At 48.8% G+C, this 15,367-nt stretch overlaps 1 protein-coding gene across 4 annotated transcripts in view; it reads left to right on the top strand.

Moving 5' to 3' along the window:
* The window catches only part of csnk1a1 (casein kinase 1, alpha 1), a 35,065-nt gene that overhangs the window by 12,953 nt on the left and 6,745 nt on the right, over nucleotides 1–15,367 (top strand). The window contains exons 3-10 of one of the 4 annotated variants that reach the window (XM_061233754.1): nucleotides 795–921; nucleotides 1,219–1,317; nucleotides 4,606–4,689; nucleotides 9,133–9,272; nucleotides 10,059–10,137; nucleotides 11,466–11,540; nucleotides 12,367–12,473; nucleotides 14,154–14,266. In XM_061233754.1, coding sequence (XP_061089738.1) covers nucleotides 795–921; nucleotides 1,219–1,317; nucleotides 4,606–4,689; nucleotides 9,133–9,272; nucleotides 10,059–10,137; nucleotides 11,466–11,540; nucleotides 12,367–12,473; nucleotides 14,154–14,266 — 824 coding nt within the window. Of the gene's footprint in view, nucleotides 1–794; nucleotides 922–1,218; nucleotides 1,318–4,605; nucleotides 4,690–9,132; nucleotides 9,273–10,058; nucleotides 10,138–11,465; nucleotides 11,541–12,366; nucleotides 12,474–14,153; nucleotides 14,308–15,367 lie in introns of those variants that run through there. The other 3 variants (XM_061233752.1, XM_061233753.1, XM_061233755.1) reach the window with 3 other exon arrangements.

The raw sequence follows: 15,367 nt of genomic DNA, 5'->3' as shown, positions 1-15,367 counted from the left end.
TCCTCCTCCCCCATGGGAATCTTGTCATGATGGGGAATGATTATCTCTAGGGGCACAGAACAGTGCGCACGACTGCTGAGATCTCGAGTGTTGATCAGTCTCATCAGTCCTTATCGGAGGCATCGATGCTTTTTATGGGCTTGGAATAGGCCTTCGTCAGGTCCTTTTGTGCTTTTTAAAAATGACATTATGTGCTGTGCGTGTGACCCTTTTCTCCCCATGTTTATTCCATTCACTATGACGTCGGTAGCTCACACACAATCGCTAGTTTCCCCTCTTGTATTCCTCATACCAGCTGCTTGCTGATATTTTTGGATGATTTTTTACTCAATGGGCAACAGTTCTGTCATTATTAGCCAAGATGGTCGTTTGGGGCGTTGTTGAGCAAACCCGCAGAAGAAACTGTTCATTAATGTAATTTTGTTTGTTAGACTGCCAGGCAGCTGTCTTGAGCATTGTTTGCGATTTGGCGTATGCAATAGTTCCTATTGTTCACCTGGCCAGAGGAAACCTCCACGCGTCCCCAGGTTGCATTGTGCTTGAGCTGTTCATTCCATGCCCTGTTTTCTGAAACCGATTGCTACAGCGTGTCATTGTTCATCTGGGCGGGGAGGGTGAAAGGTCAACCGTAACGCAGGAGCGCCGCCGCTGTATTTGAATAAAACGAGTTTTCAGGATTTCCCAGCATGCCCTGTGCTCTGACGCTGCCACGCCGAAGCCTCGCGGCCTCGTGCCTGTCGAAGGCCCCCTCCTCTCGACAGCGTGGTAACCCCGCGGGCGCTCTTGTTTTCCAGGTGGTACGGGCAGGAAAAGGACTACAATGTCCTAGTGATGGACCTGCTGGGCCCCAGTCTGGAGGATCTTTTTAACTTCTGCTCGCGCAGGTTTACAATGAAAACCGTACTAATGCTCGCAGACCAGGTAAGCTCCTGCCGGGCGGGGCGGGGGGGGAAGGAAGTGGTGTGATTACACGGCTCCCAGCCGCCACGCCTAGTCAAACCTGTATTTGTGTTGTGAAATGGCACTTTGCCAGTCACTGCCCACGTAAAATGACTGCTTTGAACACTTGCTAAATGTGGCCTATGTGTTTAATTATTTCGCTGCGCAGAAGTTCGAGATCCAGATCGAGAAAAAAGGGCTCAAGAAATTAGAGAGTTTTTGTTTGCGCACGAATCCCGGCCGTGAACTGAAACTGCAAGTCATTTTTTTTCTTCGCAGATGATCAGCAGAATCGAGTATGTGCACACAAAGAACTTCATCCACAGAGACATCAAACCCGACAACTTCTTAATGGGTATCGGGCGTCACTGTAATAAGGTAAGACTGCAGCCCCGGCTCCTGGAGGTCACGGGGACTGTATGTGGCGTTAGCCTGACCAAGCATGATGGATTGCTGTATGATCGGCAGCTGTAGCCTGATCCAGTGTACAGGAGTATGTATCTGTTGTCAGCTGCTAAAGCTAATGATTCAGTAAGTGGCTCCCACTGTAGTTTTCTCCCCTTTGAATATTTAATACGAATCTACAATACCATAAATATAATTGATCCATGAGTAAGTATTCATCGACGTCACCGTTTCACGTTTTCATGGGGCAGGTTATTTTTGTATTATTATTTATTTCTTTAATATTATTTGACGCTGAAGTCAAATGTATCTTTTTTTTATTTATTTTTTCATCCCCTGACAGTGAAGCATTTGAACGACATGGCTTTTTACAGTAACGCTTACATGATACCAGCTCTTCCTCCAAACGGACAAAGCTTTGACCGTTGCTATGAGAACAGATGCGTGCAGGTTGCCAGGTTTTAGTCTAACACTTGGCTGGAAGATGCCAGGTGATGCAGGCAGCCTTTGATGCCCAGGGTACCCTTGTGCGGCCCTGGTGAGCTACCTCGTGCTTGGGGGGGGTAAACGAATGCATTGTGGCCATGGCTTTCTGTCTCCGGTCCTTTGGTTGCCTCCACAGCAGTAAGAAAAGGCTTCTGCATGACTTGTAATCCTACTTGTTTTTTTTTTTGTTTTTTTGTTTTTCCTGCAGCTGAAAAATTTGAGGTATTCTGTGTATTTTCTTTCATTTATATTGTTCCTAAAGTTGCCTGGTTTTTATTTTTTCTTGTAAGTTCGTGGTTTATATCGGAGCCCTTGCAGACAGGCAACCTTTGGCGAAGTTAAAGCATGATGTGCGTTAGCACGCTACCAGCTGCGTTAGCTCTCCAGGTTGTCAGAGTTACTGTGGAAAGGGTAGATTTAGATGGGGTGGGGGTGGGGGGGGGGTGACATAGTACCTGTAACTTACTCTTACCATCGAAGCCTGTATTACCATTTTTGGCGGTGCTGTCTGGACCTAGTTGTTTACCATTGTGTGTCTGTGTGAATGCCAGCCTCAAGCTTTGTATTTATTTTTTTTACACACATACATGAAATATCACTTTTTATTTTATTTTTTGTACACTGAACTCTATCTTTAAAAACCCTCACCCAATGAGCCAATCTCCCTCCGGACGCTGTGATATCCTGTCCGATAGTTACCGCTGCGGAAACCACCACCAGATCCCACGGATGGGGAAGCCTGGAAAAGCGGCCATAGCTTTTGCAGCCAAAATCAAAGCTCTTTTCTCTGGTATTGAAGCAACGAGCTCATTTCATTTGAGTCTTCCTGCACTCTGCCTACACTCCTCTCCTCCGCCCTCCTGCTTTTTTTATTTTTTTATTTTTTTCCCCCATCTAGGGTGCTCGTTGCCTTTTCCGACTTGTCTCTGTTTTGTCCTGTCGAGCTGCAGTGGTGGGACGTCCATTTTGGGACTGAAACTTCCCCACACTGCTTTGTCGCTCTGCGCTTGGTTGTTGGGCACTGGGTCATTTAGGGAGCTGGTTTCATCCACGTAAAGGACCCTATTCCGTTCCTCAGTTCTTACTTTATGCCCACCTCGTTAACAGTGGTGGTAGAGGATCATTTCCTCATAGCCTGATGTACCGAATCTTATTCGTCCACTCGTCCGTTACCCTTCCTACTCCCGTCCCTACCAAATACATATTAATCATGTCACAAAGGACAAAAAATAAGACTTGTGCTCCATCTCCCTATGAATATACCCTTTCTGTCCTCAGGAGCGTTAAAAATAAGATCTAAACATCCCCAGCCGGTTAAAAATATAGACCCGTTTGTTTCCTAAACGCATCGTCCCCTGAATCGACTGCTTTCCCCTCCCTCCCATGCTGTGGAGAACTGCAGCTCCTCCTGGCATCATTGTGGCCTATTTGCTTCTGTAGTTTTTATTTTTATTAATTTATTTATTTTTGTTGTCTGAGCTGCCCCCCTTTAAACCTCCAAAGCAGAAACCACAATCGCAAAAAAAAGAACTGCTCTGTTCGTTTTTTTCCCTCGGCTGTACTAAGTCTGTTGCTTAAATCACGCCTACAAAATAATTCATGCTCATGAGTTGAACTGCATGCCTTTTTTTTTTTTTTTTTTTTTTTTCGTTTGGCCCTATTGAGCTTCTGTTTGCCTGGTGGGCCCCTATGAAGGTTGCCAATGCATTCTACCCTCTTCCTTACTGAAGTGTTCCACCTATTCAGCGCCCCCATGACCAAAAAAAAACGAAGACAAATGTCACATTTGATTCGTTTTCCTTTTTTGTTACTCAAGCGATGACGGTGGGGCGGCGGTGGAGTTTTGGGTTGCTGCATTTGTTTTTAAAAGCTTCTCATGCCTGTGTTTATAAAAACAAGCTCCCGTTCTAGCGAATGGCCTGAGAATTTGCCCTTTTAACCCTAGCTGTGCCCCGCGTCACTGGCTGCTGCCTGTCTGTTCGCTGCTCCACGCTGTCGTGGTGGGGGGTGCACTGGGCGGCACGGCTAGCGTTAAACGCTGGGATTAATAAAAAAAAATAAAAAATAATTTAAAAACACCACTGCAAAGTCAAAAAAGAGAAACAGGCTTGGAAGTGTAAACTCATAGCTAAGTGTAGGGGGGGCAGGGGGGTGCCAGAGCTCTTAATTCTCCTAGTCAACCTGCCAGAATGGCTTTTGGAGTGAGGAGCGGCGCGGTCTGTCCCTGGCAGAGTGCGGCCTCCAGCCTAGCCCAGGGGTGTCAAGAGGGCCGCCTGAGAACATTCCTGCTCCTCCCAAACCCACTTCCCCCTAGCTTTAATTGGTCCAGTAAATTTGGAGCGTCCACCCATTGTGCCTTGCTGGTTTTCAGGTCTCCCGCCTATATCGCACAGCCATCATTTTACCTGTAAAAAAAAAAATATATATATATATTATAAATTTGACGATGGCGTCCGAACACGCAATTAATGTTAAAATGTTTGCCCCGGTCCCCGGAGGAGCCGCGTAGACACCCCTGGCCTAGCTCCCGGAGTTACGGAGGTGGCCATTTTGTAGCCGAGTCCGGTCCGCAGAATCTCTCTCCCCGCCTCTCTGTCCCTCTGGTGTTGGCTAGAAAGCTTCTGCTCGCGGAGGAGGGGACCGCCCCCCCCGTGCTCTTCTCTTCGGCCCGGCCTCCCGTTCTTTTTCTGAGCCTTGGTGTTGCCTGTCTGCGCTGGCCGTGTGCGGTTGTCAGCAATACTGTTTGATGCACTGCACCCTCTATTGTCTGTTCAGTGTTTAGAATCTCCAGTGGGGAAGAGGAAAAGAAGCTTGGCTGTTAGTGCTTCTCAGGACCCATCTTTCTCAGGATTAAACCAGGTCTGAAACCACAACCGCCTCATCAATATATTCCCCCAAAAATTTCATTTCCCACTTCCGGTTTTATATATATATCTATATCATTTTTTTATTTTATTTTATTTTATTTTTATTTTTAAAGCAAGTATTATTTTGATTTGATCAATAACCATTAACAATTGTTGGCATTTAATCCAGACACACATGCTAAACAGTTTGAGGGGATTAACACCTAATCCAGATTGCAGGCATCTGCTCAGATGGCTGAAGGACGTGGCGACGCTGAGTGTGGGAGATGCGGGGGATGGGGATGGCGGGGGGGGGGGGGGGGGGGGGGGGCAGATCGTGGGTCTGAGAACCTTTCTGAGTTCAGGTAGCCGTCTTCATTCCTCTGTCTGCAGTCTCGAGGCTGTCGCTCAGATGAGTTTCCTGTCTGTGGTTTGAAGTTGTTTACCAGTGCGGCTCTGTTGCAACACACGGAAATGTCAGATGTGCTCGCGTGGGAGAGCGATAGTCACCCCCCCCCCCCCCCATCCCTGCCCTGGACTTCCTCAGAAGGGCAGACTTCACCTGTGTCCTCCCGAGGAAATGTGAGCCTCAGGGTGAATGTTGACGACTAAGCGCTATGGTTACGCGAGCAGAGCAGAACAGGACGTTTCTCGTGATCTGTATCGGGACCGAGGGTAGGATTGCAGTAGTTCCCCCTTCTTTTGTCTGAGTATGTACTGCCATATCCCACTCTTGGCCCTTTCTGAAGACTGAGCCGCGGTGTCAGAGCTGGACGTTGGTGTAGCTGGTGTGGGAGCACCGCCCTTATCGGTGCCTAATCAACAGCCCTTAATGGAGGCCCCTACGGTCAGCTGTCTGGAGAAACCCATGAGCGCATGCACACTTTCTCTGCTACCTGTGGCTGTGACAGCTTCTCCATTCAGTGGTCTTTGAAGGCAGCGGTGTGGGGGATGTGCTTGCTAGAGAGGGGGGTGGGGGTGGGTAGGTGAGTGGTTGTGGGGGTGGGTAGGTGAGTGGTTGTGGGGGTGGGTAGGTGAGTGGTTGTGGGGGTGGGTAGGTGAGTGGTTGTGGGGGTGGGTAGGTGAGTGGTTGTGGGGGTGGGTTGGTGAGTGGTTATGGGGGTGGGGGTGGGTAGGTGAGTGGTTATGGGGGTGGGGGTGGGTAGGTGAGTGGTTGTGGGGGTGGGTAGGTGAGTGGTTATGGGGGTGGGGGTGGGTAGGTGAGTGGTTATGGGGGTGGGGGTGGGTAGGTGAGTGGTTAATGGGGGTGGGGGTGGGTAGGTGAGTGGTTGTGGGGGTGGGTAGGTGAGTGGTTATGGGGGTGGGGGTGGGTAGGTGAGTGGTTGTCGGGGTGGATAGGTGAGTGGTGAGTGGTTATGGGGGTGGGGGTGGGTAGGTGAGTGCTTATGGGGGGTGGGGGTGGATAGGTGGGAGTGAGGAGTCTCCTCTTTAGAGGTCATCTCACTGCGCGGGTCCAGGATGAGCTGGTCTGAAGCGGCCGCTGACGTCAGGGCCTCCCTGCCACTGGCTGCCAGCCAGGGCCCTGGCGGGATGGGAGGGCGGCGGGGCAGGGGTGCGAGCTCTGAGGCACAGGCACTGCGGAGTCGCGGCTGGGCCTGGCAGGAGGGCGCGGTCCTGATTACCGGCCAGCCATTTCCTCCTCCTCGGGGCTCATCCCGCGAGGGAGCTTATTTTTCCTTTTTTTTTTTTTCTCTTTTTTTTTTTTTTCTCTTGCTTCATTCTGTTTGACCGCCCGCTTTCAGGCAGCTACCGATGAAGCCTTTTTCTGTCTTATCACACTGGCCGACTGATCATTTATTTATAAAAAATTTTTAGTTTTGTTTTCTAAGATGAAAGATTGAACCACCAGGCAGACTTTCTTTCACCCATGGTCACGTGTGTATTTTTGCTTTGTTTTTTACCCACCCCCCCCCTTTTGAGCCTTGCTGCAGCTCGTCTCTGTCTCTGTCTGAGTCTGTGGTTCAAGCGGAGTTGCAATTTTCACACTAGCGCTGTTAGTCATGCATGCCCCACTGTATCTGATGTAGGAGGGTATATCGGTATTTTCTCTACTTATCTTCTCAGTGTTTTGACATGGATTCTGATTTCTGACACTTCTGGCAGGATATGTACAAATCGTATTCCATTTTGTAGAGGGAGGGTATTCTGGGCTGGAAAGTTAATCAGTCTATGCAAATTTCACTGGTAGATTTTCCCCATTTGAACTGACTTTTGCTTTTTGTTTTAGCTGCGTCTGCGGTGTCGTAGCGAGGAACGGGAGTGGTCACATGGCTCAGCGCCCTTTGTTTACAAGAGACCACTTCCTCAACTTGAAAGTAATTGGCTTTTTGAAGAAAAAGAACTGCATCATTAGTCATATCGTGTCATCCAAAAATGTAGTTTCAAAACGCTTCCTGTTAATATGCAAATTTTACATCTCATTTTCAGAACCTAGTTCCTCACAATTACACCCTGCTGGCTGATGACCGTAGTTGCTTTTCTCAGAAACTGAAATTCTCAGCTTTCTCTGGTTTCTGTTTTGTTGGGCCGTTGGAATTTTCTCACTCGATGTATACCACTGGTTAATTTACCATTCCAAGTCAGTTTTTTAATTTTTTAATTTGAAAAAAATGCAGTTATCTATCCACCCCCCATCCCACTCAGAATCGGGGTGTAAACCTCGAGCCTGACTGGCCATTTCACCACACCTACAGAGAGGTAGGCGCACCGTGTAGATGGACGTAAGTATTTGGACAGTAAGGGCTGTAATTCCTACACGATATGCTCCATATGGATGCAAAAGCCCTTCCGATGCCTGCTTTAATTCGAGGCTAATGCACACATATGGAGGTAATTACAGCCCTTTTTAATTGTCTCTACAAATACTTACAGGGCTCTCTGCGAGAATCACGCACCTCTGATTAGTAAGGACAGTGATATGTTACTCAAAATTGATTTAAATTCACTAAACGCACATAACCCCTTTTTGTGTTTGAGTGCAAGACTCAACAGTTTGCACAACTTGGCCAGGTCTCTTGCAAAAAGAGTTTTTTAATCTCAATGAGACTTAAATAACGGTTCATAAGAAAAGTAAAAGAAAAAAAAAGAAAAAAAGCCTCTAACCGAAACCCTCCCCCTCCGGTGGAAGCTGTTGCCAGTTACGTTTCCCTGGTAACCGTTGGCTCCCAGGTAACAGTTGCCGCCGTTACGGGGTACGGTTCCTGAGTGGCGTTTGGCGGAACTGGTGCTGACTTGTCTCATTCTGGGCCTAAGGGCCTATATCACAACCTTCACTGTGGGGGGGGGGCAGGGTGTTGGACAGAGATTGGTTCCGTTTAGCACATCACATCTTCCTAACGCTGAAGGTAATAATGGAGCACCCCAGGGTTCCACCCCCCACCCCCGAACTGTTTGGTGAATGCTGAAAGATGCTATATCGGGCGTCCTTGTTTAGTCACATGGAGTATTTATAGACTGCAGTGTTCCATTCTGCTCCTCCTGCTGCTGCAGCTGAACACAGGCAAAAGGTACTTGAGGTGTCGAGGCAAATGGGGGAAGGGGTGGAGGCTGAAGTTAATGAACACCTAAAATGCAAGCAGCAGGACCTGCCGTCTACTGCGGCTGATGCTGCTCAGGTGTCTGTGTCTGTGAGTTACGGTGTGTGTTTGCTATGAGGAGGATTGTGTGTTTTGTGTGTGAGAGAGCGAGTACCGTGTGTGGTGTGTGAGGGGGACCGTGTGTGTGTTTGTGTGCGTGTATACGTAGCAGCCATTTCCCAACTGGGCCCTCCTGATAGAAGCGTCTAAGTGGAATTTCACGCTTGGCGTAACTCATTTTCTCGACAAGAGGAAATAAGGTTTGAGGCTGTTCCTGGGCCGAGCAGGAGGAGCCGAGTGGTTCTGCTCCAGTGCTGCTGTGCGCTGTGTACCGAGTGCTGCTGGTGTGAGGGGTCAGGGGCGGGGGGGGGGCGCTCTTTCTGTGGGCCCCCCCGCACGTCAGAACATCGAATTATGAGTGTCCTTTTGTCTTAGAAGGGACCTCAGGACTGAATGGAGAAATTTGTGTGTTTGTCCTTGCCTGCTTTTGAATAGCTCTGTTGGTTTCCTGCTCTTTCTTTCTCTCTCTCTCTCTCTCTCTCTCTCTCTCCTGCTCTCTTCTGCTGGGGAGCCATTCCCTTTGATCGTAGGGCATGGGGGCATAGGGGGAGGGGGGGCATATGGGCTGCATTGTTTCCATAGATAAGCATCTCGGGTCAGGAAGATAGCTGCTTACTCGCGCTAAGACAAAGGACACACCAGGCAGGAAATTGGAAATGGAGAGAACAACTAGCCGGCTCCCCGTTTTCACATTCATCGTTCTCTCGCCTCGACAAACGGCATGACTGAAGCGTCTTTGTGTGCGCACATGTTCTCAACCCCCCCCCCCCCCCCCCTCCCTCCACCCTTTCCCCCTGCAGTTGTTCCTCATCGACTTCGGCCTGGCTAAAAAGTACCGGGACAACAGGACACGGCAGCACATACCCTACAGAGAAGATAAGAATCTCACAGGCACAGCGCGCTACGCCAGCATCAACGCACACCTGGGCATCGAGCAGAGGTGAGAGTCCGCTGAGTCACCGCTCCTGTGGGGAGGAGGGGTGACGTCACGTGCGCTCTTCCCGCTCCTGTGCCCCCCCCCCTCCGGGATGTTTCCGCATAGCGATGCATCACGTTGCATTGCATTACCGTTATTTTTAACTGACGTTTTTATCCAAAGTGGCAGGGGCCCTTACCCTCCCTGGAGCAATGTGGGGCTAAGGGCCTTGTTCAAGGCTCGATCAGCTGCACTGATCTTATTACGGCTACACCGGTGTTTTGAACCGTCAGTCTTCCGGGTCCCAGTCCAACTCCTTAGCTACAAGGCTCTAGGCCTCCTCCATCTTCAGTCGAAAGAGAAGTGAAAGTGCGCGGTGTGTTCTGAGCGCCTTGCCAGCGGAGCGGTTGCCTTTCGCTTTGCGTGAGAGGCGTGCCTTTCCCACGCAGCTCACATCACATCAGAATCAGACCTGGGTCAAATACGCCAATGTTACGCATTCTCATTTTCTACACTTTACTGAGCTTGTCTGGTGTATTGGAACCTATGGAATACTCTAAATAAGTCAACCCTGCCTTCTGGCGCTCTTGATTGGCTCTGTTGCACCACCTAAGATGAACCGAGCCCAGAATTATTTCGGTCCAAAACGATGGCGTATTTGACCCAGGTCTGATCAGAATCCCTACGTGAATATTGTACATTTGTACATTTTCAACATTTTAGCATTAGGTTATGTTACATTACAGGTTGTGTTAGGTGCGCTACTTTTTTCCTGTGTTGGGGCGCTGAATAGCTTGTCCTTGGTTTCAGTCGCCGAGACGACATGGAATCTCTGGGATACGTGCTGATGTACTTCAACAGGACCAGCCTGCCCTGGCAGGGGCTAAAGGTAGGCCAGGGATGTGCTCTGGGGCTCCCGCTTGGGAATCCCCGCTTCCACACTTCACCATGTGCCTTCACTGCCCTCACGCTGCTCCACGCTCTCCCTGGCAAGGAGGTACAGCGTTTGGACTCTTCATGTGTATAGCCTCATGAGTAGCCCCTTCTTATTGCGGAGGCCTCGTGACCCTAATGGTTGGCTGTGGTGGCACTCGACTTTATACCTTTTATCAACCCGTCAACATGAATGCTGTGCTGTTACTCTCAGCCCCTATTAAAACCCTGCTGAATTCTCAACTTCATCCATTTTCTCAACTAAAGCCAAAAGCCCTGGGGATTTGGGTGGTGCCACTTCATACTGGGCTTGGGACTGAAGGGGTTAAGGGAGGTGAGAACTGTCACCCCTCCTCGATGATGTGGCACGTATGGGCTTTAGATATTCAAATCCGTCGGAAGGTCACGCACAGTATCTTACACATCAGCCTGTTGCTGCACGCCCCAGCCTTCTACTGCCGAACGACTGAGCAGAGGAACCTGGTCTGCGTCTTGGTCCTGGTTGGACCAGCAGTGCTGGTCTGTGTGGGTGTTGGCTCGTAGACCTCTGTCCTCTCTCCAGTCTGGAGGAAGTGTTGAATGTCTGCAGACTACCCCACTGATGGCGGACAAACATTATATGATTTTCTAATGACGCAGGCAGTAGGGCCACATGATGTACCGTATATTTATCGTCATCACGATATGAACATGTGCGATAAACACATCTCAGAACACTGCTTCAACTGCGATGAATAGTATTATTTCGATTGATCTATTAAAATGATTTGGATGGGAAGGATGGGATCAGCCCCTGGTTGGTCAACGGGGATTGAAATGCTGAAGCCATTTTTTGGACATGTCAAAAAAAATAACCGGCTTCCATAAAGCAGTGTTTCTTAACTCCAGTCCTTGGGACTCACGTGCCAGAAGGTTTTTGTTGTAACCAGGAACTCACACACCTGATTTAATGACTGAACCAATTGATTAGTTAAACCAGATGAGTGAGTTCCTGGTTACAACAAAAACCTGGCCAGTGGGTCCCGAGGACTGGAGATGAGTCGACCGTAAACCAGTCAGACTCGGGATGGTGTCTCACACCGAGCGAGTCACGACGTTGACCCATATTTTTCTTACCGTTTGGTCTTGATCTGATAACGGTCAGCGGGGGGGCCCGTAAGTCGTATAACGCCCCCCCCCGCCCGCCTTACCTGGCTGTTCCCCCCCCGACCCGTGACAGCTCTGCTAGCTTGTAGCGAATCTTTATCACACAACGTTTTCATTTCCCCTCCACATGTTCCGCAGGCGGCCACAAAGAAACAGAAGTACGAGAAGATCAGCGAGAAAAAGATGTCCACTCCCGTTGAGGTTTTGTGTAAGGTAAGCACGCCCGCCCGTTCCCCCTTCGCCGTGACGGTGTACGGGAAGCCATTTTGCTCATTCCCTGCCCCTTCTGAGTTGGCACCAAGTGAAAAGTTAAAGCTCACTCTTCAGTTATGGAGCTTATGCCAAGGCTGGGAGAGTAGCCCGCTAGATTTACAAATGGAGAACCTGTTTGGGTCGTTGGGTAAAAGTTTTGAGGGAACCAAAAACGTCTGTGGGAAAGGGCGAATCTACTTGCATGCTTTAAGTGGCGTTACTGTAGCCTGCAGGCTTCATGCGAGCAGATAAAGGGATGGGCACGATGCGTGCGTTCCTTGCCAAGCCGGCTGAGATGTACGAGACCACGTGACGCACACTTTCTGTTGAGCAACGAGCTTCAGGTTCACTAATCCCCCGGGGAGCTGTCACGAAGGCTCAGGCCCAAGTTACAGAAGAGGCCTGGAACCTGTGAGCTACCAGCTTAGCCGGCAGCCGTTGTGTGCGACGGCGCTTGGTATTTTCGATTTTTACGCTACTCCCAAGGATAAGTATAGAATAAGCTAGGTTCTTCTGACCTCCTTAAGGTGTGAGATCAGGAATGTGTTCTTGTACGTTCTCATGCGGTCACGATCAACTGCTGGTGAAAATGAAAGCCGCGGAGTTCTGGAACACTGAGTTTAAACAGAAAAACGGTTAAAACAAAAGTGGCCAACTGCCTGTTCCTAGCTTGGATATATAAGTACAGTGTCAGCTATGTTTGAAGGGAAGTGTGTACTGAACTTGTATCAGCTTGTCTGTAAAATGGTTCCTTTTTTTCTCTTTTTTTTTTTTTTCCTTGGCGCAGGGTTTCCCAGCAGAGTTCGCCATGTACCTGAACTACTGCCGTGGGCTACGGTTCGAGGAGGCCCCTGACTACATGTACCTGCGACAGCTGTTCCGCATTCTCTTCAGGTGCCCTACGCTGTCCCCGTTTCCCGTTTAGCGAATGTGAAGCCGTGTTTGTGTGCATCCTTCAACCCGTCTACTTCAGGCCGTGTTACATTGAATAGTACTGTAGAGGATAGGTCTGTGTATTTGCATCAATCCATGCGTTGCATGTAATGTCAATCAATTAAGATTCGAGCTCAGTGCTGCACGTGATGGAATTTAGGACCCAGTGGGGTTCCCCCCCCCCCCCCCTCCCGAATGAACATTACTGCCAAAATCACTCACGGGCTTATTCCGGTCTTGAATCTACCCAGAATGCAATGGTCTGTAGGCAATTAATCCTTAAGCACAGTGAAAGTTCATCATGGCATAGCGTCAGTATGTGGAATCTGTACACTGTGTACCTGTGTCCTGTCGTTTGCCTGGGGGGCATAGTCTGGGTAGTGATGACTGTGCAGGACTGCAGCGTGGTGTGTAGTTTATTCATGGCAGTACGTATGGGAAGGAGGGACGGAGCAGGTAGCATTTTGATTAAGAATGGCAGCTTACTCGATAATAGGCCACCTGTTGCCCGCCCGTGTCAGTCGCCGTGGCTAAAATGGCTGCCGGCTCGTAGCGCGGCACAGATTGCAAAGTAGTCCGCTGCAGTGTTTCAGAGTACGTCTCTCAGTTCTCCCCTTTCCCAGGTTAATGGATATTGCGGCTCGGTTGCCGCTGCGTATTGCAGTTGGTACCGCGCGGTTTTCTAAAACATGCGTCTTAAGAATATCGCTGGCATTGCTGTTGAATATAAAATTTGGTTGGATGTCAGAGTCGGCATGGAACGCAGCGGCCTTGACGGGCGTGACCAACCGTGGTGATCCACTTAGGCCAGTGAATCATCAGAATAAGTGTCAGTCGGTGCCTTTTCTGTTCGGGGGGGGGGGGGGGGGGAAAGCATTCTCCCTTGCGCGTCGCGTAGCAACGAGCTGCAAGCTTCTGCATAGCAACCGACGGCTGCGTAGCAACCACTTGAGCTGGTTCAAATGGTCAGAAAAGCAAACTTCCAGGATAGTCATTTTATTTTCTAAATGTTTTTGTTACCGAAAGCGGGTGGGCGAATTTTAATTGACGTAGAAACACGGACGGGTCCTTGTTGAAGGTCAGCGGCGCGCTATCGGTGAGCTCAGTTTGGCAGCAGCTTGTCCTGCTCTTGTGAAAGTCGCTGGTGAATTCTTCCTCTTATTGTCTGTTCCAGAGAACCAAGAAGTGGCGTGTAGTCTCTCTGTCTCTGTCTCTGTCTCTGTCTCTGTCTCTGTCCGCACGTTTGCACACTCCTTTGAATGCTCTGTTCCATCGCAGGCCATCGCAGATTCTTAGCCTATTGGCATAGCTTGAAATAAAAAAATAAAAAAATTTAAAAAAAAACATCTCGCCTTATCAGATTAAGTCTTAAGTGTAAGACTGAAATTAATTGACTTATCTTTTGGGTTTGACACCAGCATTTTTAGCATGTTTTCATAACACCCACTGAGTTTTATCTGTGGCTGGTCAGTTTGTGTGCTCTACCAGATAACCATCCATCACGTAGTGGAGGTGTGTAAATATCGAGATGGTGAAATGACTCTTGCGATGCTCCAACCACGGTGGCCACGTGGACGACGGTACTTTCCCTGCCCTGTGCTCACCCCCCCCCCCCCGTGCCTTTGCCCGTCCCCTGTGCAGGACCCTGAACCACCAGTACGACTACACGTTCGACTGGACCATGCTGAAGCAGAAAGCCGCCCAGCAGGCCGCCTCCTCGGGCGGCCAGGGCCCGCAGGCCCAAACCCCCACAGGCAAGCAAACCGACAAACCCAAGAGTAACATGAAAGGTTAGTAGCAAACAGCCAAGCGACGTTTTCAATGCAGAAATGGAGACACCAATTGCTTTCTTTTTTTTTTTTCTTTTTTTTTTTTTTTGTATTTGCTTTTTAATTTTTTTTATTCCCCCATAGGTTTTTAAAACACAGAATATAGTGGATTTGGAACATCTTCTTGCCCCAAGATTCTTTGGTAGAACAACAAAGTAAAAATAAACCCAAAAAGGAAACAGTGTTAGTTCGAGGAGACGCCCCAAAAAAAAAAAAAAAAGTCTATTTTCATAAATTTTACTACTTTTTTGAGAAATTCAATTGGTCTGTCTTGCAGATGCAAAGACGTCCTTGGGAAATTTGACTACTAACTTTAAACAGAAGTGTCTTTCTTCTTTGGGATGAAGGGGTGGCTTTACCATTGTCATCTGTTGACTCAATGACATTAAGTTTGATCCCTCCTTAAATTAACCTCCTTCCAAATGGGAATGTTATGTTGACACCGATTTCTCTCAATCCTTGTTCCTGGATCTAACACTTGTTAATCAAACGCCCTCAGATAATACTGTTAAACAAACCAATTTGGTGGGTCTGAAATTCTAACCCCACACTAACAATGTTTCTGGTGTTGGCCGGGTCGGTGAAATTTCATTGTGTGTTGGTGTTTGTGTGGTTTGATTTTCACTTTGGTGCGCCCCCGGTTCATGTGCTGCCTTGTGATGCGATTTTAACCATTGCCTTTTTAATCCCAGTTCTAGGTTTCCGCCGTTTTTGGTCTCAGTCCCGATTAGATGAATGAAGATTCCACCATTTCTCCGGGTATTCCCGTGTAAAACGGGATGCCCTGATCCCTGTGTTATATGTGGGTTGTGCAGACTTAGAGCTTCACTAGTTTGTAGAGCTGCCTTGAGAAGACCCATATTTTCATCCCTCTGCCTTCCCCCCCATTTACATGTTACATGATGTCCTTAAACCTGGGCTTAGCAGGTTTGCCTTTGAAATGACAGTTTAATGACATGGAAATGAACCAAGAGCGGTTTTCACATTTGACTCCACAACTTGGTCCCGCCTGTGTCTCTGCCAGTT

Source organism: Conger conger, chromosome 3, assembly GCF_963514075.1.
Source record: "Conger conger chromosome 3, fConCon1.1, whole genome shotgun sequence".
In the NCBI taxonomy this organism is placed as follows: domain Eukaryota; kingdom Metazoa; phylum Chordata; class Actinopteri; order Anguilliformes; family Congridae; genus Conger; species Conger conger.
The sequence above is the reverse complement of the archived record's forward strand: the minus strand, read 5'-3'. Positions and strand labels throughout refer to the sequence as shown.